Below are 27,577 nucleotides of genomic sequence, written 5' to 3'. Positions count from 1 at the left end.
CTCAAGTCTGTACTGTATTTTAGCTGTAAATATTTGTAGAGGAAACACTGGCCAGTGGACTGCAAATACAGAGCTGAGGAACCCCATCCAAAGTGGCACCATCATAAATCAACCGCAAAAGTTGCTTTGTAATACGATGTTCTGTGCAACCCAACTAGTCAAAACACAGTTTTGGTTAATGTTTTGTTTGCGGTGTATAAATTAAACAGGCAAAATCCAAATGGCGTGCACAGCTTTGCTTCCTATGACCCAGAATAAGAATGTAAGCCAACGTGTTTTGGATGTGTGCCAGTGTTTACAAACGTCTGGAGGAAGCATAACATTCAACAGGAGCAAAGGACACAGATGTCACATCCGAACAAAGATACAAATAAGTACACTTGCTGTACTACCATGTATCGACAGCAGATAGCGCTGTGACATGAAATCATGGTTTGTGTTTGCACATGATTACAAACTTGAGCAGATATTTTTCCCAAAATAACAATTTAAGCGGCAGCATGAGCAGCATTCATAACCGTGGCAGGATTTTTTTTCCCATGTATACAGGATCGCAAATGTGTCTCGGTTCCTTTAAGAGCGACCCAGGCTTTTGTTGCCGCGCATGCGTAGATGCATTTATCAGTTGCCCCTCCCCTCAGTGAAAAACAACAACAATCCTGTTAGCATTGCTACGACATGCATGCTAGCGCAATGGCTCCTTGAAGCTCAGCTGAACGTGTCTGGCCTTTAAAACATTACCAGACCAGCACCATCTATTTCCCCTGGGCCTTTATACGTCGATGGTGCCGGGCTCATGAACTTGGCCAGCCTAAGCGGGGATGCGGGCGGAAGCCAGCTCCTCTTCGCCAACTTTAACCAGGACAATACGTAAGCCAAGGCCGGGCCGAATGTAGGGCAGGGCGGGGAAGAACACAGGCACGCTCCGGGGAATGTTCGGTGCTACGGTGGGCCGTGCTATGTAGCTAGCTAACGTTAGCATCCATTTAATGGCCTTTTCTACTTTATGACGCACTGACACTGCTAAATGAGACGTGGTCTGGCTATTAATTTTCTGAATGCCGAAGCTAATGTCGGAATATTATCCGTTGTCTAATTTTATTACTGTAGCTCGTCTAATATTGTCGGTGGTTAGCCGCTAGCTGCTAAGCTAACGTAATGTGCTCTGGCACGCTAACCTTAACGAACGGAATAGGTTAGTAGTCATTCATTAAACTCACACAATCTTGTCTGTTGCCTGCTGTTTGAAACAACATTGTCATTTTTTTGTATTGACACGCAGGGTTGGTTCAGACTAGGACGGTACAACGTTATTTATTATCCTTCTGTTGCGCAGATGACATGTTTGTATTGTGTTGATTTTTAAGGTCCCTGGCTGTTGGCACCAAATCAGGATACAAGTTTTTTTCTTTGTCTTCTGTGGAAAAATTGGAGCAGATATACGAATGTAGTGAGTATCTTGTATTCGTTTGATTATAGTAAGAACATACAACACTGGTCATAAATGACACGTAAAAGCTAATCTATGTGTGTTTGTGTCACACAGCGGACACTGAGGATGTGTGTATTGTGGAGCGTCTGTTCTCCAGCAGCCTGGTGGCCATCGTCAGCCTCAAGGCCCCCAGGAAGCTCAAGGTCTGTCACTTCAAGAAGGGAACTGAAATCTGCAACTACTCGTACTCCAACACAATACTGGCTGTTAAACTCAACAGACAGGTAAGAAGAGAAACGCACTCAACCGCTTAATTGCCGTGTCTTTCGTCTCGTTTTAAGATAAAAAACAGAAAAGATAAGTTCGTTTTCTTTGTGTGTGGTTTCTTCTACAGAGGCTGATAGTGTGTTTGGAGGAGTCACTTTACATTCACAATATCCGAGACATGAAAGTGCTGCATACAATCAGAGAGACTCCACCCAACCCTTCAGGTTTGTCAAAAGTCATTTAACCCGAGTATTTAGGACAGAACTCCTTGACTGGATCTCTTTCTTTGAATGACTTGAATGTAAATTTACGTTTGTGCACCTTTCTCCAGGGTTGTGTGCCCTGTCCATTAGTAACGACAACTGTTACCTGGCATATCCTGGCAGTGCCATGATAGGAGAAGTTCAAGTGTTTGACACTGTCAACCTGGTGGGTGAACACAAAAACAACACTGCCTCAGAATGTTTCTCACTTTTCTGTGAGAGCTTTGGTAGCGAAATACTTTTTCTTTTTCAACAAGGATTTAAAAAGATTTATACTGGCTTACTTCACTTCAGTTGACAGCTTATTCCACCCTTGACACTTGTGTGTGTTTCAGCGAGCCGCAAACATGATTCCAGCCCACGACAGCCCATTAGCAGCTCTAGCTTTTGATGCCAGTGGAACAAAACTGGCCACAGCTTCAGAGAAGGTAGGAGTGTAACAAGGCCCTTGCCTGTTTTCTTTTTTCTCTTACTGCTCGCTGGAGTAAATCAAATCGCCTTGCATTGTCTTCAGTTGTTATTTTCCTCCGCGTGTCTTTTATGTTTCACTTCCTCGTCCCAGGGCACAGTCATCCGCGTTTTTTCCATCCCAGAAGGGCAAAAACTCTTTGAGTTTCGACGAGGAGTGAAGAGGTGATGTGCTCGCTACAGTAACAATTTCCCACCGCACCGACGTGTCGTTCTCTTATCTTTGCGGGTGTGTGTTCCTGGTCGTAGGTGTGTGAGCATCTGCTCCTTGGCCTTCAGCATGGAAGGCTTGTACCTGTCGGCCTCCAGCAACACAGAGACGGTTCACATCTTCAAACTAGAAACACAGAAGGAGAAGTATGTGTATGTATTTCAAAAAGATGGTTCTGCTCTCGAACTTGCCTCTATCATAGTAATTCACTTTGTATCTTATATATGTATCATGTATATTGTGTGTGTTTAGGCCAGCAGAGGAGCCCACCACATGGGGCGGATACCTGGGTAAGGTTCTGATGGCATCAACCACCTATTTGCCCGCCCAGGTCACGGAAATGTTTACACAAGGGCGAGCCTTCGCCACCGTGAGGCTGCCCTTCTGCGGTCATAAGAACATCTGCGCTTTAGCAATGTGAGTTCCTCTCTGTGCTTTTGTTTATTGCGTAAATTCAGAAATATGATGAGAAATGTGGTTTGTTTTTATAGATTATTTTTATTAAAATCTCAGAGGGCGGTGAAAGTGATGAAAACAATGACATGGTGAATTCAACATAACATACCGGACACAATCTTACTTTTTGCTTTATTCGTAGGATTCAAAAGATTCCCAGGTTGCTGGTCGCAGCGGCCGATGGTTACCTGTATCTCTACAACTTGGATCCTCAAGATGGCGGGGAATGCACTCTGATGAAACAGCACAGGTAACACACAAATAAGACCATATTGGGAGTCGCGTGGTATGCAAAATCTGTTTCCATGTCCTGTGTCAATCTAAGCACAAGCATCACATATCTCATTTGATGTTGGAGAATAAATCCGAATGGGTCGCTTGCACCCGCAGTCATTTCAGCCTTTGTGAAAGGGAACCTCCGCTCTTGACCTCAGGTTAGACGGCAGTGCCGAGCCGCTTAATGAGATCCTGGAGCAGGGGTCGCATGATCGCCCACTTGTGGCGCAGACCTACAGTGCTGCCGTCACTAAAGGTATGTCACCAAGCGGTACACTCACGCTCATCAACGAGGTACATTGGCAATATTCCTCGCAGGCTTTTACAAAAGCGGTAACTTAGTATTTCGTGTGGCCCATTACGTGACCTGTGAACTCACTCTCACCATCGTAGGCTACTGTGACGAGCAGGGCGCCGTGGGAGGGGCGGGGCTAGAGGAGGATCTCAATAGCTTGCGGCTAGAGGATGACAACGAGCAGCCGCCGCTCATCCTGGAAACCGAATGACCAAACTGACGGCCGCACCAACCAATCAGAGGGCTCCTCTGGCGCTGCTATCGATAAGTGACACGAGGGGGGAGGGCAGGATCAGCGAGGGAAGTTATTTTTCTGTCGTTTAGTTTTTTTAAACACACAGAGTGCTCCGGAGTCTATCTGTTGTCGTTTGTCTCTTTAGGTACACCTCCACGTTTTATCGCCCTCCCTCCTCCTTGTTCTCCTCAGTTTAGTCTGCGCGGACCAAGCTGACTGCTTTGCATGTACATGTGCCAACCGCTCCAACAAAACCCCAATGTGAATGAGAGTCTGTGAGCGTGCACGTTTGATCAAAATAGAAAATGTAGCCGTGCTCTTCTAAGGACACACGTGCAAATTCTAGCTCTGTGTGTAAAAACAAAACAAAAAACATTGTGTAAGTGCCTCTTGCCTCCCTATCATGTTTTCTGTTTGAGATCTCTGCATTGGCTTAATAAAATCTATTTTCATTTGTCTGATCTTAACCGAGGGTGTGTACTGTACTCTCTTCTCTGACGCTTTGCTTTCTCACGTGCATACACAAACACACGCCGAGCACGTGTGACTTGATGCTTTCTGCTGGCACCGTTGTGTGTTTGTGCAAATGAACTTCCATTCATCCTTGATTACTTCTCGGCTCGTTGGACCTGCACATCCTTGCTTTCCCTCCAATCAATGGTCAGATTCCAATTTTGATATTCTGGCTGTTTTTAAAACGCTACATTGGCATTTCTACGCGATGCTGTGTGAGCCTGCATGATGTTGCTGTGGTTCTGTGCATTGTACACTGAAGACATTTCATGGATGGTGATCATGAACTAATGCAGATCTTAAAAACTACAATCCGCACGTCTGTACCTTTCTTGTCATGGCAGGTTTACACTGTAAATGGTTCTGCCTCTGACCGTAGACTCGAGTTGGACAATTCAATTGGCGGTCTGCTGGTCTTAGATGTTAGTTTCAGTTTTCATTTTGATGACTCAAGCCACTCAACAAAGATGACCTGTGGAGATTGGGAGTGTTGGGCTTTTTCTATTGATTTTTGTATAAAATGTGAAACATTTATTTGAAACAACAATAAAGAGAAAGGCCATGTTGATGTGTGGTGTCGTGCCATGACTGTTAGTACATCAATTTACTGCTGACATGAAAATAAGCAGACATTAGCCAGATGCGGAGCTGGAACAGAATTTATGTCAAGTAGAATAAGAGAAAATTGTTAAAAGGAGATAAATGAAACAATATGATTCTGCTTTATAAAATTCAGCACAACAGGCAAGAGAGCAGCAGTACATTTGTTTGTTTGTTTGTCTTTTTTTATGTGAGCATTTATGTGAGCATCCTACGTGGATTTACTGAATCCTGTGGCCTGAAAACAGTTTAATCAGAGGCTCCATTGTTCCCCCCGCTAATGCTGCTGCAGCCAAATGCCAGTAGCCAAGTCCATGCACATCAAGCACTTTCCTTCCAGAAAAACATTTGAAGCACATCATATGATAGACCATCAATGTCATGTGCCTCGGGGCTACGTACAGTCCTGAACACAAACATATGAATAAGTTATATGCAGATGGGCTCAATAATGTCTTGGCCCTAAATGAATAGACTGGTGTGTGCATTCTTGGCAAAACCACTTCAGAGGTCAACATACATCATGTTGAGAGAAACTCTTGACGTTTAATGATTTGATAAGGAATTTTTTTAAAGGGTGTGGTGTGTATTTCATTTTATTTTCATTTAGAGTGAGAAATGAAAAATATAATGGCACAGTTAGGACGGTCATTTGAAAAAAAAAATACTATATTTTGTGCAGGGACTTGCACGGGCACGCCCACCGGACGCGAGCACGTACGGCTGTACAGTCAAGAGTGTGACGTCATGACGTGCTTGAGCCTGCCCGAAAATGTTCTCCCGTGTTGTCGGGTCTCGAAGCGCAGGACTTTGCCATGAAATAATACACTCGCATCCATGAAGAACCGGAAAAGCAACCGCGTGTTTGTAATCTGAAGACATTCACCATCCGTCCGAGTCGTGAAACGGTCTCTTTTAGGAGACCCGAAGGAGAAGTTTGTGGGATCGTTTTTTCCTCGGAGTGATGTCGAATCCTGGGACTCGGAGGAACGGTTCCAGCATCAAAATCCGACTGACAGGTAAAAAGAATCGAGACTGTAAGACACCACAAAGTGCACCTTTCAATTTGGATCTTCGGTGCACTGCGGTGTATCGTGAGGGTAGCCAAACCGGATTAGCTTTGAAGGTCTGCTATTTGCCTAAACATCCGGTTTTTGTGCCGTAGACAGAGGCACAAGTGCTAGCTTGTTAGCCGCAATGCAAAGCAGACCACTCTGGAGAAATAATTCACTGTCCCGTGGAACTTGCACCCGAGCCATTCTTAGCCCACTGGGGTCATTGGTAACATAGCCTCTTCAAAACCATTAATACGTGATGAATTATTAACACAAGCCAGTCGGCGTTAGCTTACTCTGTAGTTAACGTTGACCGCTAATGCTCACTAGCTACGCCCATCGGGGGGGCTAATCAACCACCACCCTAAAAACAACATTTATACTTCACCGCATCATAACACAATCATTGAAGAGTGATTTGGACAGAAATCCAGTCTATCAGTGTGTGTTTATTTTTGCAGCCGATTGCATCTGACAGCTAGTTTAATCATTGTAACTGATTGACATCGTAATGCTAATCCTTATCCGTTGTGTCCCCCTTTCTTTTTTGTCTTTTGGCTGCTCAATTCAGCCATTTAAGGATGTTTGCTCTCTCTCCTGTGTCTCAGCTGCAACAAAGGCTTCTCACTGTAGCCGCTGTGACCCCACAGGGCTCCCAGGGGCCTCTATTCAAATGGAAATGTCACTCTGTGCCTAGGGCCAGACTTCTTGGTCACCTGATGCTAAAAAGGTTGAATGCACATATGTTGCGGGAGAAACAATCTCAGGGCGTACCACTGAAACAAGGATGCGGCACAAACTAAATACAGATTAATTATTAAACTTCCGCAATCTAGTCGGAAAACATTTCGGCCTGTCACCTGATGTTGCTGGATTAGATATGCATTTTTATAGTAAATGTATATCTAAGAATATTGTAGAGAAAATGTAACAATATCGTTGGTGTGAAAATCTGTTGAATGACAATGAGAGTCTGTTGTGTTTTTGCATTATTAGCCAGATGAGCCCTTGTGTGTGTGTGTGCGTGCGTGTGCGCTTGACCCAGACGTTCATTAGTTTTGCTTGAATGCAAACAAAGGTTATTACCCATGCCCCGCCCCGCCCCTACAGGTATGAGGGGAATTCTAATTGGCTGAGGAATGTGCGTTGAAGCGAAGAACCAATGGCGGTTTTACTGCTTGGCTGGCTGGCTGGCCGCTGTGGTTTTGTTGAGTCTGTCATGCTGAGGGCATGTTTGGCCTACATTAGCACAAGTGGCAGGCAAACACGCACAAAGGCGTCCTTCTGATTTTGTTGTCACACATTTGACCGAATGAGCAATATTCATATTATCATGTGATGAGTAGTTGGGATTTTGTCAAATGCAGTCGTGCAACGTTGACAGTCTGTCCATAAAATATTCTTCCTCATTGCCCTTGTCAATGACTATATGAGTTTATTCTTATCTCAATAGTGGTGATTGCAAAACATTTTGTTGGATGCTAAAATTGTATTTTTTCTGCTGAATCAATCAGATCAGGTGATACGAGATGGGAAGGAATTCTAATGAAATAATCTGCTTGCCTTTGAAGTGCCTCCTATGCAGTGAATATTTCCGCCAAAAAACTCCAGCGTAGTTCGGTCAAAGGTAATACAAAGGCTTGTTTTGTCTAGGCAAGTGGGATGTTCGTGGGCTTACTGCGCAAAACATTGGCGGCTGAACGTTTGCTCGCTCGGGCAACACGTGCTGCTTGGCTTTGGTTGCCAAGTATTTGGATTGTGTGCCGATTTGGCTCTTTGGACACGGGACACTCACGAGATCGGGTGGAGATGAAGGAAATAGATCAGGAAAAAATATGACCATACACAATCTAGAGGGAAGGAATCCAAATCATGCCAAGTAGCTTGCAAGTGAGGAAAGGGGAGACAATGTTTAGTTGGCACCTCGAATCCTCTCGCCAGCAGCATGTGCACAAACCTACACGTATCCTAGTTTGAAAGAGAAATCAAGCTACTTATTTCTTGTTGCATGAAATCCTGTCCATGTTTGCACGCGAGTGATTTTTAACAAATAGTTGCTCCGAGCTTTGTTTGTTTTCAAGATTCAAGAGTTTTTATTCGCCATGTTTGAGCGTGCCAAACAAGGAATTTGACTTCGGTAAAACACACCCTCTGTTCAACATTTAGGTGACTAACAACACTCAGGACATGTGAATAATGGCAAAAACAGTGTAGACAAATTCAAAAAGGTGTGAAGAGCAGGATGTTATTGCACAGTAATGACTCTGAGACTCTACGAGTGGTGTGAGTTCATCAGAGCAACAGCCTGGGGGAAGAAGCTGTCTCTGCGTCTGCTGGTTTTGGCGTACCGAGCTCTATAACGCCGTCCGGAGGGGAGTAGTTCAAACAGACTGCAACCTGGGTGAGAAGGGTCTGTAGAGATGTTCCTTGCACGTTTCCTGGTCCTGGACAGGTACAAGTCTTGGATAGATCTCCCGTCTCACACAAGCCACTTTAAATTGATCAGGAAACTGCACATGGTGCCCTAAGAAAAAAATTATTGATATATTTGAAATCATTTCAGCTGCAAAACTCTCGTATAGCCGTAGAGCGAGTCCCAAAAAAAGCACATTGTGGGTTTTTTTTACGTTCCCCGAGACGGCAGTCGTTCACTTTGGTCAGCGTCACCCTTGTGATGTTTCTACTCGTTTCCCCCGTCAAGACCGGATGAAAAGGATTCTTCCCCTGCTGGCTCCCACCGGTTCTCAGGTTCTCTATAAAAGATCAGTCTTGAATGCCAAAAAGGAAAAGCAGCAGTGGGGAAGTGGGGAACCAGCTGAGCCCATGTGTGTGTGTGTCTACCAGGCATGACCTTGGCAGAAAGAGGAATTTCCTGAAATGCAGAGAAAGGCCCCGTCACACATTTACTGCCACCAAAGAGATGGACAAAAGCCCAAAAAGAGAGAGCGAGAGACTGAGGGGGGAAAAAAATCGTTTTCCTGGCAAGAGGCGGATGGATGAGTAAAAGTGGGGGGGGGGGGCTACTTGAGCAGTGACAAAATATGTAAGTGGATTCAGGATAGATCAAGAAATGCGATTCCGTTCGTCCGCTGGTTGCGTGTGCTTGCTTCTGGTGTGGTGATGTCTCGCTGTGGAATGTGTGAGTCAAGGGAGAAGGGAAGGATCTCTCTCGCAGCCAGTCATTCTCCTCGGGTTATTCACAGGAAGCAGATGAGGACACGGCAGACATATCTCCGCCACCACAGTCACCACATCCGAAAAAAACCTGCGGCGGACTGACTTCCTTAACGGCCGTCTGGGCCAAACTACCATTTTAATTGCGACACAGAGCCCGGGATAACATTGCGGGCGGGCGTGGTGGAACAAATCAATTAGTCTGTCAATCAATAGATGGCCAGATCGCTCTGCGCCATCATTATTATTTTTTTTTCTTCCTCCTCATGACACAGTCGACTTTAGGGGGCAAGAAAAATGCCATTACTGTATACAATTGAAATAAAATAATGTATTATTCCTCTGACTGTGGGTGGCCTCCCACTGTGCATGATTTATATCTTCATTTTTCAACACGGGTCCTTTTTTTTCCCCCCTGAATAGCAGCATGCAACCTACACAATTTGACTTGCTCCATATTAATGATGTCCTATCCTTCCCTGCAGTATTATGTGCCAAGAACCTCGCAAAGAAAGACTTCTTTCGTAAGTTGCTCTTTTGTTTTGCATGACGCTTGACTATAGATTGAATGAGTTCCTTTGTGTGCTTTTTGCCCTGGCAACTATTTGGTTGGATCAATGATTCTCAGGGTCCGACATTAATGGTGGCCAGATGGCCCTGGGCCAGTGTGGCACTGTTGGACCAGCGCTACCACTCCAAAAGGCTTAATGTTGGACTTTGAACATTTAATGTACTCTCGCCACACTTTTAGAATCAAACTGTTCATGTTACAGTGGCTTCATATTTTTTCTCATTAATCCAGGACATTATTTTTTTATTATAGTTCAGTTGTATTTCACTTTTATGTAGAATACATTTGCATTGGTTCTTTTTCTGTATTAAGCACAGTGATGTTGAAAAGCACTGAATTAAATACTGTTGTGAATGGGTGGGCACACAGGTCTACCCGATCCTTTTGCCAAGGTCGTGGTGGACGGATCGGGTCAATGCCACTCGACAGACACAGTTAAGAGCACACTGGACCCCAAATGGAATCAGCACTATGACCTGTAAGTTTACAAATCATGTTTCAGTTGATGTCACTCAACTCATTCACTCCCATTGACGCATATAGACGTCAAAGTTCTATTTTATTTTTGCTGCCAGTGAATGAGTTCATATTAGCTCCTATTGGGTTTTTTTCCCCCTCAATAGCATTGTGTGTGTTTGTTTTTTTCAGCTACATTGGAAAGGCAGACTCAATCACCATCAGTATATGGAACCATAAGAAGATCCATAAACGGCAGGGGGCGGGCTTCTTGGGGTGCATTAGACTTCTTTCAAATGCCATCAGCAGACTAAAAGACACAGGATGTAAGCGCGCTTGTTTTTTTTTGATGCCGCTTGTATACAAAGCCTCTGCTGCATCTTGAAAAGGGCTTTTAATAAAAAAAGGGTCTTTTTCTGTCCCCCCCCAGACCAGCGGCTAGATCTTTGTAAACTGAACCCCTCAGACAGTGACGCAGTGCGGGGACAGATCGTAGGTGAGTCTGCACAATGATTCTCTCTCGCTTTCTCCGTGTGTACAGTCGCCCCAATATATTCATGGGCTGACATTTACGCTGTGATTTTTTTTGTCTCTCTCTTCCCTTTTTAGTAAGCCTGCAGACACGAGACCGCATAGGTAGCGGAGGCCCTGTGGTGGACTGTCGAGGTCTATTGGAAAATGATGGGTGAGCGCTCGGAGCATCAAATAGTGACGCTCCAGGATGAAAATATCTTATTCTGCCAGGAGTTTGTTTATGTGGGTGTCTCTGTTTAGGCCCGTGTTAGAGGGATGCTTCAGTGAAGAACCCCTGCCTTATTCCGACCCCACCGGTGCCGCGGGTGGCGGCAACTGCCGTCTCGACTCGCCTAGTCAAGAAAACAGTCTTCAGTCCCAGCGAATCCGGGGGCAGGATTCTCGAGGCCATGGCCACACCCCTCAGAACAGACCTCACGGTCACCAGCCGCCCGACCTGCCTGAGGGATACGGTCAGTCCGACATCTCCCCTCGTACCACCTCCATCGGTCCGCTCATCGTATTCTCTCGCTTGTTGATTTTCATACAGAGCAGCGAACGACAGTGCAGGGCCAGGTGTACTTCCTTCACACGCAGACAGGTGTCAGCACCTGGCATGACCCTCGGATCCCCAGGTGAGCGAGCCATCTATCCACGTATATGTCGCTAGCTATCAACGTAGCCTCTGTTTTTGAGTTTTTTCCGACGATCTGGACTAATGCGTGATTGCAGGGACCTGGCCAGCGTAAGCTGCGAGGAGCTCGGTCCGTTACCCGTGGGCTGGGAAGTCCGAAGCACGGTGTCGGGACGCATTTACTTTGTCGACCACAACAACAGAACCACGCAGTTCACCGACCCGCGTCTGCACACCATCATCAGGTGCCGGCGGGCTGAAAATACATCCGAATCTGGCTGCATGCATGGAGTTTAGAGATATAGATCCCCGACACATGGGCAAAAGAAGTCGTTTCAACACTAATCTGTTGCTAATCTCACTGCTGCAATGCGGAACTCGCACTTCATCTGACCTACTAAATGTGTGATTTGATTTATTGTATGCATGAACAAAAACATATGGTGTCTTCCCTCCCGCCCTCTTTCAGCCAGCAGTCCCAAGTGAAGGAATCCTCACAGGCCCCCCAGATGGACGTGGGGGTTGACGAGGGCGGAGGAATGGGCGGCGTGGTCGGGGGCGACGGGGACGTAGCGGCGCGCTACGAGCGAGACCTGGTCCACAAATTGAAGCTGCTGCGCCACGAGCTCTCCCTGCAGCAGCCCCAAGCAGGACACTGTCGCATCGAGGTCTCCCGTGAAGAGATATTTGAGGTGGGCACCTCTTTTAGTGAGTGCTATTCAAAATCTGCATAATAACAATGAGGTGAAACGCTGCTCCAAAAGTTTGCCTCTTCACTGTTACGGGAGTCACTCACGAAGGTTGTGCACGTCTGTTGTTTTAGGAGTCGTATCGGCAGATCATGAAGATGAGGCCCAAAGACCTCAAGAAGCGTCTGATGGTTAAATTCAGAGGGGAGGAGGGCCTCGACTACGGTGGCGTGGCGAGGTGATCCTCTACTCAATCTTTTATTCCTAAAGACCTGTTCAACTAATGTTTGTGGTCCAAATGAGTTTGACCTCCATAACATTGCGGTGGTTCTCCGCAGGGAGTGGCTGTACCTGCTGTGCCACGAAATGCTCAACCCTTATTACGGCCTATTCCAGTACTCCACCGACAATATCTACACGTTACAGATCAACCCTGACTCCTCCATTAACCCCGTGCGTACGCTCCGACACGTACAACACTTTACAATTGACCTGATAGCTTATATCTGTCCATATTTCAGGACCACCTGTCATATTTCCACTTTGTGGGCCGTGTAATGGGGCTGGCCGTTTTTCACGGCCACTACATCAACGGGAGCTTCACGTTGCCCTTCTACAAACAGCTGTTAGGCAAACCCATTCAGCTCAATGACCTGGAGACAACCGACCCAGAGTTGCACAAGAGTCTCGTCTGGATATTGTAAGTTGGAGAAGCAAGGACAGAAGAGAAGAAAAAAAAAAAAAAAAAGAAATAGGCCGGCCGGCCTGACAACTAAGAATGTTTACATTGTGTTTGCAGAGAGAACGACATCACTTCGGTGTTGGATCACACCTTCTGCGTGGAGCATAACGCCTTTGGGAAGTTCCTACAACATGAACTCAAACCTAACGGCCGTAACATTCCTGTTACGGAGGAAAACAAGAAGGAATATGTGAGGTAAAAGAGACTAGAAACTGATCTCATTGTTTGATAGATTGAATGACCGACCATTAAGGGAAATATATTTATTGTTCTCCTTAGGCTTTACGTGAACTGGAGGTTTATGCGAGGAATAGAAGCCCAGTTTCTGGCTCTCCAGAAGGGATTTAGCGAGCTCATCCCCCAACATCTCCTAAAAGCTTTCGACCATAAAGAACTTGAGGTAAGTTTTTTTATATTGAAGATAATTGGCAGCGCTTTTTAGTTGATTATCTTTACGATGCCCTTTGGCAGCTGATCATCGGCGGTTTGGGTAAAATCGACCTGGCCGACTGGAAGAGCAACACGCGCTTGAAGCACTGTACGAGCGAGAGCAACGTGGTGCGGTGGTTCTGGCAGGCGGTGGAGGCCTTCAGCGAGGAGAGGAGAGGACGCCTGCTGCAGTTTGTCACAGGCTCCACCCGGGTCCCGTTGCAGGGCTTCAAAGCACTGCAGGGTGGGTCATGCACTGGTTCAGTAGGCCACGCACGTATTTGGGCCCATTTAACGGAATACAAAGCCGGTAGTATGCTGTTGCGTGAATGGCAACAGGTGGATACACTCAAACGGGTTTTCTGCCATCTAGTGGATGAGCACTTCATGGGCAAAATGTTCCGTGTAGCAGAATAGAGCAGTGATAACTAGAATGTATGTGTGTAAGGCTCTACAGGTTCTGCAGGACCAAGACTCTTCACCATCCATTTGATAGACGCCAACACTGACAACCTGCCCAAAGCGCACACGTGGTAAAGACATTGACCTAACAGATGCTTTCTTTTTTCTTTTTTTATATTTGTTAATTGTCCCTCTCTGTGTTGTAGTTTCAACAGGATAGACATCCCGCCCTACGAGTCTTATGAAAAACTTTATGAGAAACTGCTGACTGCTGTGGAGGAGACCTGCGGCTTTGCTGTGGAGTGAAGAAAGGCCCTCCAACCAAACCAACGTACACAGTCACACGTGTGCTTGCACTTGCATTCAACTCTCTGACTTTTTTATTTTATTTTTAATGTTCACGACATGCACAGAACATGCACACAGAGTACAGCCGGCGGCCAAGCACGGCAAGTTAAAGGCGCAAGCACAGCAAGGAAGTCAAATGGGGGGGGGGGAAAAAAGAACAACAAAGTATTTTAAAATCTTTTCAAATGTTTTGAAGAAGCATTTTTACCTTTTTGGTTTTAACAAGCTATGATGTCAACTCCTGGGAATGTCTACAGGCACAGCGAACTCGTCACCAATCTTGAGCCGGTAAACAGACGCGGTGCAATGATGTCTGGACGGAGAACAAAGCTGAGGCTGACTGTGACGTGTGTGTGTGTGTGGGGGGGGGGGTGGGGGCGGGTGTGACACATCCCGATTGACTGACTCGTCATGCGTTCACTTTTGACCACTGTTGCGTTTCCAAACGTGTCTCCGTACGCGTGCATGTGAGACAGTGTGGGTGTGGCATGGCACCCGGCTTACGCTGCAAAACGATCAAATGAGCCCGCTCCTCCGTTTGATTACGTCTGTCCCATTTGTACGTACCTGCGACCACTCTGATCCACGCTAATGTTTTATTATTTATTACTAAGTGATTACTGACCAAGCTGCTATATGCTCTGCAAAGAGCTCACACTCATCCTTTCAACCCCTGTCGCCGAGTCGATGGCTCAATTCACTTCCGATTCAAGTAATCCACCAAGTGGTTTTTGATTAATTTCTATACTTTTTTTTTTAACATGCATAATGATGCAAATATCCTTATGTGTATATAAACTATGAATGCGATGGTATGTTTATTGAGGGGAAAGGGATCAATCTTACAAGCCCTGATTTTAAAATTTCCCTCTACTGAGAGGTCAGGCGTGTGACAGATTTCTAAATGAGCCGAGGAAATACAAAGAAGGTGTCAGCTTCAGGAAAGTTTTTCGTGACCTCTTTAATAAAAGCTCAAGCCTTTCACTTTTAATATCAACGTATCCCTGTTTTTTTGCCCATCTGTTTTTTTGTCGAGTACTCATTAACCTCAAGGCAGCCATGAATGAACAAGCGCTCTTTATCGTTACGTCCTCCACGGATGTGAATGAATGAATTCAAAAAAAAAAAAAGAAAAACTAACTCAAGTGAGAAATGTGGAAAATATTGGGCTTTACTGTAGATTGATGACTGTTAAGCAGAATAGTTTCAATCTGCATTTTTTAGGTTCTGCGTTCACTGTGTAATGGATGCAAGAGTATTGAAACTTACTATGTACTAAAACATTTATGGAAAAATACCTTGTAAATAAGATTATATTAAAAGAAAATAAATTGAAAATAATGTCCTTGTGTAGTGTGATGAATTATTCTACTTTTTAAAAGTTATTGTTCAGCGCAGCAACACCTTCAAATTTATTTTTATTACTCCCACTAATGACTATTGCTTTCAAGAATATTATTACCACTATAAGTAATTCCGCGAGCCTTCAAATGTATTCTTCCTAATTTAGTCCATTATTTATTGAGAACTACATTTCCCAGGACGCCATTACTATCAGCGGGCTTTGTATGGATGACGTCACATACTTCCCCTTTGCTGTTGTTTTCGCTGCTTGTTTGGCTTTTCCGTGTTTTATCAATAGTCACAGAAGACGTTCGGTACTGGCATTCTAACAAGAAGCAGCGGTATTGTCATGTTCTGTTATTGTTCTTTTATATTGCGTGTACACGGTTTGAGACATTGCTTTGGACTCTAACTTAGAAGTCCCCTAACTAGTTAACCTACTGGCTAGCTCGCTGGCTAGCCGAGCTAGTTAACGTTAGCTTAGCTGGCTGCGTTGCTTTCTCCTCTTTTTAAATTTCCGCGGAAATAATTCCTTGCTTTTCTTCATGTCTGTTTCACGGAAGCCTTCTATATACACTCATAATATTAGAACGTTAGCGCTAATGTCAGCATGATACAGAATTCCACTTAAATTTCAGTTTTGTCAGCGAAACGTCGGGGATAGCTTTGATAGTCACTTCTCTTTTATCATTATGTACAGTCTTTGTTTCCTAAATCAAAGTCCCACCCTTGACGGCAACGTTGAGTGTGTTCTGCTCTCTTTTGTTTACTTTTAGCACTAAATAGTTGTCAAGCTCGGAGTTTTGCATGTAAGTGACGCCAGTCTATATTTGCGAGTGATTCGGTTGATCAGATGTCCGCCTTTTTGCAAATAGTCTTCTCTTCAGTTTCATTTTATAATGTGACTCATCGGGGTACATAAAAAAACATTTTCAATTGCCATGTGGACAGACGAAGCCACATTAAGAATGAAAACGCAATGTGGTAGTGATGTGACATATTGTCATCATCGTCACGTCATAGTTCCGATTTGTGCGGTCTATATCAATGGCAACTTCATGGGGCAAACAAATGTACTTTCCCTCAAGGGATGAATATAGTGTCTGTCTGACTAGCCAACCAGCTATCCACCCAACCTTTCTCCTTTGTTCCCAAACTATGCGTAAAATATTCATAAGACCAAAAATACCAGACACATGCAAATATTCAGGAGTGAAGTTTAACTAATTATATTTTTCATTAGCATATTTGGAAGTTGAGTCATACAAAAGTAATACGAAGTCATCAAGTTACATTACTTTAACATTATGGTACAATCAACCCTTCCAAGCCTTTAGCTAGTACTTTTTCTTTTCCAGAGATTTTGGAGAACCTGTACTTAAACTGGTTTCTATGTTGAAGATGGTGTAAATCGAGCAGCGACTGTGTCCAAGACCATTTCGAGGGCTGATGAGCTGTGTATCATGGCAGATGGATGCAATGATGATGATGTCATTCACCTGGCCAGCTTCAACATCCACCGAAGCCAAGGTAAAAACAATACAAGGGAAGCAAAAAGAAATTCGATCGTTTTATACACCATAACGTTTTGTTTCTAAATTGCCGCCCCGGGATGTCAATTAATGTTTTTTTTCAGGCTCTGGCAATCGTCAGAGCGAGCTGATCTTCATTTCTGATGATTCTGATGAGGAGACCGTGACGTTGGTACCTCACAGTCATGTTTTAGTTCCAGACGATGCGCCTGAAGATGACGATGTCACCATATTAGAGGCAAATATTTGTTTTCTTCTAGGCGAAACCATCATATCAATGTCATACTACTTCATCATTTTAATCATTGAAATGTTGTCTTTCTCTTAGCCAATCGCTCCTGCACGCAAACATGTCATACGACCGGCAGCAAAGTGGACTGGGGCCTCACAAAGCCTTACTAAAGTCGGTGGAAATTCCGGGACTTCTACGAGGGACCCATGTGCTCCCTCTACCTCCCGAGATGCTATTGCACACGCATCCTCAGTCAACACAACGGTACTCACACAGCCAAACCTAACCACAAATTCCCAGCAGCCAACTGCTTGGACGCCCCAAGAGATTAGTGTGGAAGTCCGAGATGATTCTTCGACTCCAGCCCAATCTACCTCCGTACCAGCTCTAAATGTCAGACTAGGCGCAGAGCACCTTCGGCCTAGCACATCTGGACCGGCATGCTCCGCAGGACAATTATTAGCTCGGCCACAGATAAACACATCTCACAGTGTTGTTTCAAAGACACTTCCCGTCTCCACCACGTCTCAAGAAAAGGCCGGCGTTCAAGACAATCCTCAGGCGAGCGCTTCCTGTGCAGAGCCGCAGCCTAAAGCGAGCACGTCTACTAAACTTCAGACTAGTGGGTCATCGAGATTAGTAACTCAGCTTCTCCAGAAGAAGAAGTCGACCCCCGTCATACTTCCACAGCGACCGACCAGCCGAGCCTTCGCTTTGATCACGCAGCAAAAGACCGTGCTCCAGCCCGTTTTGCATACCACGCGCGGCAATCTCAGTCAGATTGAAGCCCTCGCCCAGGCCCCAGCCCAGGCTCCGATCCAGGCCCCCCAGCCCCATCAAGCGGCACCTTGGAACCAGTCTGCGGTGCTAATAGCTGTGGCCCCACAGAGGTTGGGACCTCCAGAGGCGGGCCACCAAATCATGCTCGGGAGCCAGGCAGCTGGCGACGCCGCTCTCGATCCCCGACCGCAGGGTGGCGCTGGCGCCTCCAGTGCGTTTCCACAAACCCACATCACAAATTTAAACCATCCTTCTGGACTGGCTCCCGCACCTTCGGTTCCCAACAACAGAGGAGACGTGCATCAGAATGTAGATGTGGGCGAGGAGACCGTGACGTTGGTACCTCGCAGTCATGTTTTAGTTCCAGATGATGCGCCTGAAGATGGCGATGTCAGCATATTTGAGGTAAGTGAAAACATTTTTTTTTTCTCCCAGGCGAAACCACCAAGCTTAAACCCCGTAAATGTATTTGTTCGTGTGAAGAGAAAACCTCCCTCATTGATCCTATCGTTTGTAATTTACTCAACCATTCCAAGTTAATACTCCAAGGAATGTCAGACTACTTCATCATTTTAATCATTGAAATGTTGTCTTTGTCTTAGCCAATAGCACCTGCACGCAAACATGTCATACGACCGGCGGCAAAGTGGACCGGGGCCTCACAAAGCCTTATTAAAGTCGGTGCAAATTCCGGGACTGCTACGAGGGACCCATGTGCTCCCTCTACCTCCCGAGATGCTATTGCACACGCATCCTCAGTCAGCACAGCGGTACTCACACAGCCAAACCCAACCACAAATTCCCAGCAGCCAACTGCTGGGACGCCCCGAAAGATAAATGTGGAAGTCCGAGATGATTCTTCGATTCCAACCCAATCTACCTCTGTACCAGCTCTAAATGTCAGACTAGGTGCAGAGCACCTTCGGCCTAGCACATCTGGACCGGCTTGCTCCGCAGGACAATTGGTTCGGCCAGAGATAAGCACGTCTCGCAGTGTTGTTTTAAAGACACTTCCCGCCTCCACCACGTCTCAAGAAAAGGCTGGCGTTCAAGACAATCCTCAGGCGAGCAGTTCGTGTGCAGAGGCGCAGCCTAAAGCGAGCACATCTACACAAGTTCAGAAGAGCGGGCCATCGAAATTCGTAACGCAGCTTCTCCAGAAGAAGAAGTCGACCCCCGTCATACATACCAGCCGAGCCTTCGCTTTGATCACGCAGCAAAAGAACAAGCCCCGGACCGTGCTCCAGCCCGTTTTGCATACCACGCACGGCAATCTCATTCAGATTGAACCCCAGGCCCTCGCCCAGGCCCCGGCCCAGGCTCCGATCCAGGCCCCCCAGCCCCATCAAGCGGCGCCTAGGGACCAGTCTGCGGTGCTAATAGCTGCGGCCCCTCAGAGGTTGGGACCTCCAGAGGCGGGCCACCAAATCATGCTCGGGAGCCAGGCAGCTGGGAACGCCGCTCTTGATCCCCGACCGCAGGGTGGCGCCTCCAATGCGTTTCCACAAACCCACACCACAAATGTAAACCGTCCCGCTGGACCAGCTCCCGCACCTTCGGTTCCCAACAACAGAGGAGACGTGCAACAGAATGTAGATGCGGGCGAAAACCCAGAAAGGGGGAACCCAGTTCCCGGTCTGGTTGCAGTCCCTCCCGTTCCAGAAGACATTCCCAGAATAGAGGATGCAAGGCCCGGTCCATCTCGGCCACGAGAGAGGTTGGAGCTACAGCAGCACATCAGAAACCTCATTACTGGTGTCGTAAGTCATCGCGGACACCTCATTTTCGCTCTCATTCAAATACTGGCCTAATCTTTTTGTCTCTATCGCCCCCTCCAAAGTTGGATCTCTTCCCAGATGTCCAAGAAGCCTATGTAGCAGAACTGATCCGAAAGAATTATGTGCAAGACTTGAATGTGTAAGAAGCTTTTTTTTTTTTTTGGCAATGAATTTGCACACATATTTGCAAGTCAAATCATGGGAACATTCACCTTCCTTTCCTGTGCTCTTTTTAAGTATCTGTAACCTACTGTTGGAGAACCCGGAATATCCAAAGACGGAGGCTGCTGCTGCAGCCAAAGACGCGCCCACCAGCGTCTTACTGGAGTCCGGAGACAATAAAACAGAGGTAACACACTTGGAAGCACACTAAAGAGCTGGAACATGCCGTATTGTATTACTTGTCTACAAGTCATTGGGTCTCTGGAGGTAGTATGGCGTATTTTCATCACCGTGATGCATCTTTTCAGGTAACTGAGGATCTTTTTGACTACGACAATCTGGGCCAGGTTGGTCAGGAGATAGTGATGCAGGCTGCAGACTTGCTCATGTCGGACTTCCGCTTGATCAGCTGCCAAGACATCAAATGGGCGCTCAATGCCCTGAAAGGACACTATGCAATCACACGCAAGGTGCAAATTCTTATTCTTGCTCAGTTCAATGTGTTGTTGTTTTTGTCAAGGACATGATGCTTGGTGGTTTTATGAAAGCTATGTGTACTCTTTTTTTTATTTCTTCCATGGGGAATATATCTATTTCTGATCAGCGGTCTCTCTCTTAGGCCTTATTTGAAGCTCTGAAGAAGTTTCAAGAATCAGGCGACTCCTCAGGAAAGCGACGACGAAGCAGAATATCCACTGAGCGCTGCTACATCGATTTCCGCTTTGAGCACGGTGAGAGGAAAAAGCTTTCTCCGTACTTCTGCATGTGTCTCTGAGTGACTCGATTTCAAAGCATAGAAGGATGACTTTGTCCTTTGCCTATCTGTGCTGCAGGTCAGGTGAAGTTTGAAAAGAGGATGTACTTTTTGGAGAGTGGCCGACGCTACTGCAGGATGTACAACAATTTGGAACCTTCTTTACAAAAGGAGCTTACATTCTTCCAACAGAAAGCCAAGGAATGGGCAGAGGTATTGTCTTAAGCACTTTCCCCCACTTGTTTCAAATGTTTATTTCGTTCTTGTTCTCGTTCCAGCATGAGGACTTCCTCCTAGCGCTGCAAGTGAATGAAGATGAATACAAGAAAGTAGGTTTATTTCACTCTCCTTAAATAGATTTTTTTTCCCCCCCCCAATTCTTGTAAATAGTATTTTTCCCGACGATGCTTTTGACCTGACCATAAAGTTACATGAATGCATGCGTCGGTGATTGATTATTGTTCGTTCAGGACGGCCAGCTGATCGAGTGCGGCTGCTGCTACGGAGAGTTTGCCTTTGAGAAAATGACGCAGTGTTCGGACGGTCACTTATTCTGTCAAGAGTGCCTCATCAAATATGCTCAAGAGGCAGTTTTTGGCTCTGGAAAGGTATGTCTTTGATGTGGATAGTGTTATGTTCAAATCTGATATTTGTGAGAGGTACTGCTTGGAATTTATTGGCGATTGTACAAGTTGCTCAAATCTTTCGAAAAAAAGCTTAGTGTGGAAATGGATGTACTTTGTTTGTTGTTATAACGTGGATCTTTTTTTTTTTTTCAAATGACTTAAACCACTCTGCGTATGTTTATGCACCCTCTTTGCAGTCCGAGCTCAGCTGCATGGAGGCCGGCTGCCTTTGCTCGTACCCAGTCTGCGAACTGGAGAAGGTCCTGCCAGAAAACATACTTTGCAAATATTACGAGAGGCAGGCGGAGGAGGCCATTGCTGCCACCTGCGCAGATGAGTTAGTAAGGTAAGAGCGATGTTTTATGTGGTTTGAACGTGAAAAATGACATTTTTGCTCTCTATCACCTGTCCGCCAGGTGTCCCTTCTGCAACTTTCCAGCCTTGTTGGACAAAGACATGTCACTCTTTAGCTGTCCCAATCCCCGCTGCCGCAAGGTCAGTCCTGTATTTGTGCCATATGTGGAAGTTCTGCTGAGGCCAGAATCAGTTTGAAGCATCAAATGATAAAAGCCAATTCGGTCCAATTGGAAATTTGCACTGGCCCCTGTATTAATATTGTCTCAGTTCTTCAGAGGCATTTTTGAAATGAAGTAAGAGACAACAGGAATGTACTGGGCCATCGTGACCAAATGTATTGACCGTGAGATGTCCACCCAGAATAACGATGGGGGTAGAGGTCAACTAATGTGTCAGAGCTTGCGATTGAAGAGGAGCAAGGCAAATGGTTCCATCTGGAGACGTCGCTGCCTCTTATCACTGTCTCCTCCCACTGTTTGAGGAATGCCGAGGTGGAGTGCAATGCAGTGCACTCTGTAAATCACCTTTATCAGGATGAAACGTACCTTGGTACACATGGCCCCCATGTATGTGGAGCAATATTTCTTTCTTCTTTTATATATATATATATATATATATGCAGTTCAACGTTTGGTGCCGTAGGTGGAGCCCTTTACTTTTCGAGAACAATGTGTGCTCATGGCACACCCAAGATCCTTCACGCCGAGTAATATCTTCTTCATCTTTATATCCAACAGCTGCAAACGGTAGTCCGGTAGTATTCGATTTTTGTTTTTAAAACTTCTCTTTGGAACAGATCGGCTGAAAAAGGATGGCTTTTTTGTTGAGGGAGTTTTGCTAAAACCACACATGCAAATTAGACCTAAACCATTGCTGAAGTTGGTTGTTTACTTAGTTGGGTATGATTACAAATATTTATTTTGCTGTAGCAGCCCCTATGGCTTGCTTGCTTGCTTGCTTGCTTGCTTGGGCTGTTTCCAGGGTGGGGCCTTATTATGTAATTGACACACTTCCACAAGCCCGCCCATCTTTTTTTTCCCCCCTTTTCGGATGTTTCATCATTGGCAGGCCCCTCGCCCCGCACCCCTCCGCCGCTTTCCCATTGGCCGAGAGCACTTCCTCCTCTGTTTCAAATGTGCTTCACATCAAGTTTGACCCACATTCCCCTCCCCTCCATCCCGCTTTCGCCCGCGCTCCCCTAATGTATTCCACATGTGCTTCTGAGCACATCTGAACAAGCTTATTCCTGGCCCGCATAGGAGTTCTCCATGACAAATGTTAGGCCAGTGGAAAAATTGCCTTTGTCCCACAACTGCTGCCATTTGAACGCAGTAACGTCACTGCGCATTCAAACGTCTCGCCGTCATTCGTCTGATCCCGATGGCGGCAAAAAGCACCTCGTTTCATAGCACAATGCAGACCCCACCCCCACCGGAACCACTGCAACAGACCTTGCACCACCTTATAAGGTCATGTGCAGACAAAAGAGTGAAAAATGGAGGAAGAGAGGAAAGGCATGCTATGAATGAAGGCCCCAGGGGACGAAGGCGTGTAATGACACGTTAGCACGGAAGCTCCGGAGCGCCACGAGCTGAGGCTTGAAGGAACGGACATTGTAAATTGTGCTCTTGCGAGTTGGGCACGTCTGGATCTCTGTCTGCCGTCAAGCTGCCGTGTTTCCTGGTAAACATTTGTCACCAGTAGGGGGCGATAGTTCACCACACTCTTGCCCCCACCCTTTTGTTAGCCACCCTTTTTTGTGTGAAAGTACATTTTTGCAACATGTCACCTTTGCATTCAGGATACAAATACTGTTTAATGCATCACAAAAAAAACATTCAATGTTATTTTTGGTCAACTTCCCTTTGTTGGCCAGAGTGTCTCCTCTGCATAGCCACATGCCATCTTAAGTTTCCTCCCTTTTTCTTTTGTCCTCCATCTGACCTTGGCTGAAAGAGCACATGCAAGTCTCTCCTCCCAGTCAATGTTGAATGTTACATGAGTGATGCCTCAAATATTGATGATGTCTGCCTCCACTTAGCTATGGATTAGCACTAGCCTCAGCGTGCGCTAGGACCGATGCTGTACACGCCGAAGCTCAGAGGACGGATTTGCAGTTTCTAGGCAACCGAGCACTTTGTAAAAGGGCAAATCCCGCCCAACGTGTGCGCGCCGCGCCGCAGGGCCACACCTTACCGGGTCTGCAGTGCGGACTAATATTTTTCTCTGGCTCGAGTTCAAATGAATCCATTCAATGATTGTGTTTGTCTCGACGTGCAGGAAAGCTGTCGAAAATGCCACGTGCAGTGGAAGCAGCATGTGGGGAAGACGTGCGAGCAAGTCCTGGAGAAAGACGAGATCCGCATGAGGGTGCTCATGTAAGTTGGAGCCCATCGAAACGTATGAAGACGGGAAAAAAACCCTCCCGTCTCTTTAATCCTCCATCCTTTCCCCTCTCCACGCCAAAGAGGATGCTGGGTAAATATCTGTGTTTCCCGGACAACACTATGGGAAGCAAATGGGCCGGCTGCTTCCCGTGGGCCTGCTAGGCAGTACTTCCTGTTTTGAGCCATTGAGAAGGTCTTCCTTCTTCCTGGTGATGACAGAGACAGGAAGCGGCCTGGTAGAAAGATCAGTGGATGGACTTGATTATTAGTACGAGACAACTCGTTTCAGCAAGCTACGTTACTTAGAAATGGTAAAAGAAAAGTGTTGTTTTTTTTTTTTTTTTACAAAATGAACATCTGGACCAAAATTGAACAACTGACGGCCCAATGAATACATCTATATATTTATGCACGCCTAGTTTTCTTAGACATGTAAAGCCAGGAAGAGCATTCTATTTCCAAGTGACAGTATTGGGGTCTCTTCTCACTCGTGTCCTTTTGTGCTCGTCAGTGAGGAGCGCATGACGGCCGCCCGGGTGAGGAAGTGCGTCAAGTGCGGCACGGGCCTGGTCAAGTCCGAGGGCTGCAACCGCATGTCGTGTCGCTGCGGCGGCTTTATGTGCTACCTCTGTCGAGAGGCCATCACCGGATACAGCCACTTCTGCCAGCACGCTCGCTCGCCGGGCGCTCCCTGCCGCCACTGCCGCAAGTGTTCCCTCTGGACGGATCCCACGGTATGCGCACAGAGAATACTTTTGTGGACAGCGGTCCCGGCACCTAACTCACCTTGACCCGGACCATCTGGTCCCTGCAGAGGCCCACAGTGACCTGGCGGGAGTCCCGCTGGCAACCATCGGTAGCAATTAGCGCCCATGTTGCTCATAAGCGAGTCATTAAGGCGGAGCCAAGAAATGGCTAAATACTTTCAACAAGGCCTGGCGAGAGGCTTGTGGTTTTGGAGTCCTAACTTGACCAAGTTTTTCCATCCCCCCCCTTCCATAATTTTTATTCATCGCCACATGTTGCTAACTTGCTCGTTCGTATCCGTTGTGCATCCGTAGCTAGATGACGAGCGAAACATACAGGAGATCCAGAAGGAGGGAGAAGTGCAGCTGAATAAGAAGTTTGCAGGTGAGTTTGTCTGATTTCGCGAGACTGACCAACACGCTTCGTCGCTTACTCTCCCTCCCCCAACTTCTTCTCGACTCAGATCAATCGGGAAAGAGAGTGGGCCCGCCTCCGGAGGCCGTCCAAGAGACAAAGCGTCCTCGTGTGGGTCCGCCCCCTGAAAACCCTCCTCCTCCGGGTCCCCGTCATCCCCAAGCGGTGCAGGCTCCCCTCTTTGTGCCCCCTCGCGCCCATTACCCTCCCGGCCTAGCTCAAGGCCAGATGTACGTGATCAACCGGCTGCCCCCGGCGCCCTACGTACCCCCGCTGCCAAACCTGCTCCCTTTGAACAACAATAACCACCACCACCACCACCATCATCATCATCACCACAACAATCGGCACGGCGAGCGGAATCCTCTAAACCTGAACATGATTGACATGCCCATGCACTATGGCCCCGTCCACCCCTACTTAAGGCATTTATAACACACGCATGTGAGTTAACTGTCTGCTGCAGCCCACGCATACACTCTCTACAGATCCACTTCTTGTTTTCAGAGCTTCCTTTTTTTTTTTTTTTAATAACATTTTCTCGGTGCACCCGCTTTCAGCCAACTTTCATCTGGTGTCAGTCATTTTCTGTTTGACTGAAGAAACACAAGTAACTACATCTGTAGAGGTACACACACACGCGCACACTTTGCTGCCTTCTCACACTGAATCTTGGATGCCAGCTTGTGTTTTCCATCTGTAAAAAAAGAAAAAAAAATCTGAAAGCATTGTTAAATATCCAGTTTATAACGTTTCTGACAAAAAACAGTTCAAAACATTCGAGCTGTGCGGTTTTTCGAATAAAGTTTCCTGTTTGCATTTTCATGATTGTCATGCACGTCTTTGATTTCGTAGCCCACTGAGCACAAGTGCCTCTCTCTCTCTCTCTCTTCGTTCAGATGTTGTGAATTTGAATCTGTGTGCATGTTCTTCCTGTGCTTATGTCTATTTTCTCCAGGTCCTCCAGCTCCCTACCACATCCTCAAAACATGCATGTTAGCTCCACTGATGACCAAGTTGCTTCAAGTCAGCTAAGGTAGGCTCCAATTGACATGTTACCATAATGAGTGATGAATGGAATATGCAAAGTAGACAAGTACAGAACAACATATGACAGAGATAATGAATGAATTTCCTGGGCTTTCCTCTTTTCTGCCTCCCACAAAAAGCGCCGAGTCATGATAAAAGAGCCCGAGGGTGTTCGCCAATCACACGACAGAGGATGCTTTAAACCAATAAGCGGCGTGGCGACAGTCCATGAGTGGACTTCTTTGTTCAGCCAAGTGTGCTGCCACTGTGACCAATCGCTCGAGCGTGGCGGACAATAAAAGCAGCAGCATGCTCAAGCTTCTTGTAGCCGCTTGATGGCTTTCGTCACGCCTGCTACATTTTTAGTAAGTTTAGTTTCGGCCCAAGCATTGCCAACATCTACAAATGCTTGGTGGATCTTTGTTGCACTTATCAGTTGAATTGTCTTATAGTGAAGACAAAGTGCGCTATTGGGTAAATAATTATACAGCGTCTCACATAAAGTAACTTGAGTGAAACATTCGGACTTTTATGCCCATTCAAATAGTTTGTGGGATGCTCACATGATCTTTCCCAATTTTGCCATCCAGTTGAAGTGAAGGGTCATCACAAAGGTCAGCGGAGCTCATAAAACAGCATGTGGGCCCGGCCGTGTCTCGCAAATAACTTCATTACGCGAAAATGGCAGGAGGGGAAATGACTCGTAGACAACAGCTATGTATTCAACTGAAAAGTCCAATAGGACTCTGATCGAGATATTCTTTCCCAACAAATGTTCTAAAGTAGGGATTCTAAAATGACCCCCAAATCGTCCTTCCCAAAATGCCAATTAAACATAAGAGCAAAATTACCAAGGTCATTTTTTGGCAGTGTTATGGATTTGATGACAGAGGACTGCGCCCATGTACAAAAAAAAAAAAAAAGCAATCAATGGAGCAGACATGACCCATACAAACAACTGACACTTCCTGTCGCCCTGGTTCAACTTCCCCCGACTCAAACTGTATAATGTCCCATTTGAGATGACCTTTACACCATTTTTGTGTGTCTGTGTGCGTCTACAGGGACGTCTGGCAGCATGTGTTCCCTAGACTATTCCTGTGGATTGTGTATATTTCAGTGCGAGTGCGTCTGTGTTATTGTACCCGTCATGAGTGTGTGTTTTGTAGCTATACAGAATTTGTATTTTTTTCACCCATAATATGCAATAGTCAATTTCTAGGACCTCTTGTGCTCTGTGCTAGCTTTGTGCCACACCGTTGAATATTGATTTACAATCTGGCAGCATATAATGAAAAAAGAAAATGTTTCCCCTCAGCCATAGCTGCCCCTTTAATTCACTCTCGTGTCAAATTGACTTCCTGATCCCAAAAACATAACCCGTGGGGGCTGTGCAATCATTCTTG

At 46.2% G+C, this 27,577-nt stretch overlaps 3 protein-coding genes across 6 annotated transcripts; all 3 read left to right on the top strand.

The window, feature by feature from the left end:
* Positions 1-646: 646 nt before the first annotated feature.
* Positions 647-4,984, top strand: wipi2 (WD repeat domain, phosphoinositide interacting 2). Of its 2 annotated transcripts, none has more exons than XM_037255991.1 (12): positions 647-870; positions 1,368-1,450; positions 1,547-1,716; positions 1,827-1,923; positions 2,031-2,128; positions 2,298-2,390; positions 2,525-2,595; positions 2,680-2,793; positions 2,894-3,058; positions 3,240-3,347; positions 3,532-3,629; positions 3,767-4,984. In XM_037255991.1, exons 1-12 carry the CDS (start codon positions 797-799, stop codon positions 3,877-3,879), a joined length of 1,284 nt encoding a protein of 427 aa, XP_037111886.1. In that variant the 5' UTR covers positions 647-796; the 3' UTR covers positions 3,880-4,984. The 2 variants fall into 2 exon arrangements, with proteins under 2 accessions (XP_037111886.1, XP_037111887.1); XM_037255992.1 differs by having other exon boundaries at positions 648-870; positions 2,680-2,787.
* A 768-nt stretch (positions 4,985-5,752) lies between these two features.
* Positions 5,753-15,176, top strand: smurf1 (SMAD specific E3 ubiquitin protein ligase 1). 2 transcript variants are annotated; one of them, XM_037255885.1, is made up of 18 exons: positions 5,753-6,035; positions 9,731-9,769; positions 10,186-10,294; positions 10,465-10,598; positions 10,703-10,768; positions 10,882-10,957; positions 11,047-11,258; positions 11,336-11,420; positions 11,518-11,664; positions 11,889-12,111; positions 12,243-12,346; positions 12,447-12,561; positions 12,630-12,808; positions 12,908-13,045; positions 13,130-13,250; positions 13,322-13,523; positions 13,737-13,812; positions 13,888-15,176. In XM_037255885.1, exons 1-18 carry the CDS (start codon positions 5,981-5,983, stop codon positions 13,985-13,987), a joined length of 2,181 nt encoding a protein of 726 aa, XP_037111780.1. In that variant the 5' UTR covers positions 5,753-5,980; the 3' UTR covers positions 13,988-15,176. The 2 variants fall into 2 exon arrangements, with proteins under 2 accessions (XP_037111780.1, XP_037111779.1); XM_037255884.1 differs by having other exon boundaries at positions 13,728-13,812.
* Positions 15,177-15,580: 404 nt separating this feature from the next.
* On the top strand, positions 15,581-25,967 carry rnf216 (ring finger protein 216). 2 transcript variants are annotated; one of them, XM_037255829.1, is made up of 19 exons: positions 15,594-15,714; positions 16,150-16,182; positions 16,732-16,903; positions 17,010-17,143; positions 17,234-17,833; positions 19,105-19,677; positions 19,758-19,834; positions 19,933-20,044; positions 20,166-20,327; positions 20,477-20,588; positions 20,691-20,824; positions 20,890-20,940; positions 21,082-21,219; positions 21,435-21,583; positions 21,654-21,732; positions 23,875-23,972; positions 24,493-24,715; positions 25,043-25,112; positions 25,192-25,967. In XM_037255829.1, the coding sequence occupies exons 3-19, from the start codon at positions 16,837-16,839 to the stop codon at positions 25,575-25,577; spliced, it is 3,165 nt and encodes a 1,054-aa protein (XP_037111724.1). In that variant the 5' UTR covers positions 15,594-15,714; positions 16,150-16,182; positions 16,732-16,836; the 3' UTR covers positions 25,578-25,967. The 2 variants fall into 2 exon arrangements, with proteins under 2 accessions (XP_037111723.1, XP_037111724.1); XM_037255828.1 differs by lacking the exon at positions 16,150-16,182 and having other exon boundaries at positions 15,581-15,714; positions 16,775-16,903.
* The last annotated feature ends 1,610 nt before the right edge of the window (positions 25,968-27,577 follow it).

The sequence above is a fragment of the Syngnathus acus genome, chromosome 8 (assembly GCF_901709675.1).
Source record: "Syngnathus acus chromosome 8, fSynAcu1.2, whole genome shotgun sequence".
NCBI classification, from domain to species: domain Eukaryota; kingdom Metazoa; phylum Chordata; class Actinopteri; order Syngnathiformes; family Syngnathidae; genus Syngnathus; species Syngnathus acus.
Note: the sequence above shows the minus strand (reverse complement) of the source record. Positions and strands in the feature narration are given on the sequence as shown.

What these genes read in the sequence shown, in the direction of transcription:
- rnf216 (XM_037255828.1), top strand. Translation starts at nt 16,837, where the DNA reads ATGGCAGATGGATGCAATGATGATGATGTCATTCACCTGGCCAGCTTC. An exon ending in ACGATGTCACCATATTAGAG is followed by an intron (nt 17,144 to 17,233) that starts GCAAATATTTGT and finishes TCTTTCTCTTAG; the next exon opens with CCAATCGCTCCTGCACGCAA. An exon ending in GAAACCTCATTACTGGTGTC is followed by an intron (nt 19,678 to 19,757) that starts GTAAGTCATCGC and finishes CCCCCTCCAAAG; the next exon opens with TTGGATCTCTTCCCAGATGT.
- wipi2 (XM_037255991.1), top strand. Translation starts at nt 797, where the DNA reads ATGAACTTGGCCAGCCTAAGCGGGGATGCGGGCGGAAGCCAGCTCCTC. An exon ending in ACACAGAAGGAGAAGTATGT is followed by an intron (nt 2,794 to 2,893) that starts GTATGTATTTCA and finishes GTGTGTGTTTAG; the next exon opens with GCCAGCAGAGGAGCCCACCA. An exon ending in AACATCTGCGCTTTAGCAAT is followed by an intron (nt 3,059 to 3,239) that starts GTGAGTTCCTCT and finishes CTTTATTCGTAG; the next exon opens with GATTCAAAAGATTCCCAGGT.
- smurf1 (XM_037255884.1), top strand. Translation starts at nt 5,981, where the DNA reads ATGTCGAATCCTGGGACTCGGAGGAACGGTTCCAGCATCAAAATCCGA. An exon ending in TGGAATCAGCACTATGACCT is followed by an intron (nt 10,295 to 10,464) that starts GTAAGTTTACAA and finishes TGTTTTTTTCAG; the next exon opens with CTACATTGGAAAGGCAGACT. An exon ending in CTGACTCCTCCATTAACCCC is followed by an intron (nt 12,562 to 12,629) that starts GTGCGTACGCTC and finishes TCCATATTTCAG; the next exon opens with GACCACCTGTCATATTTCCA.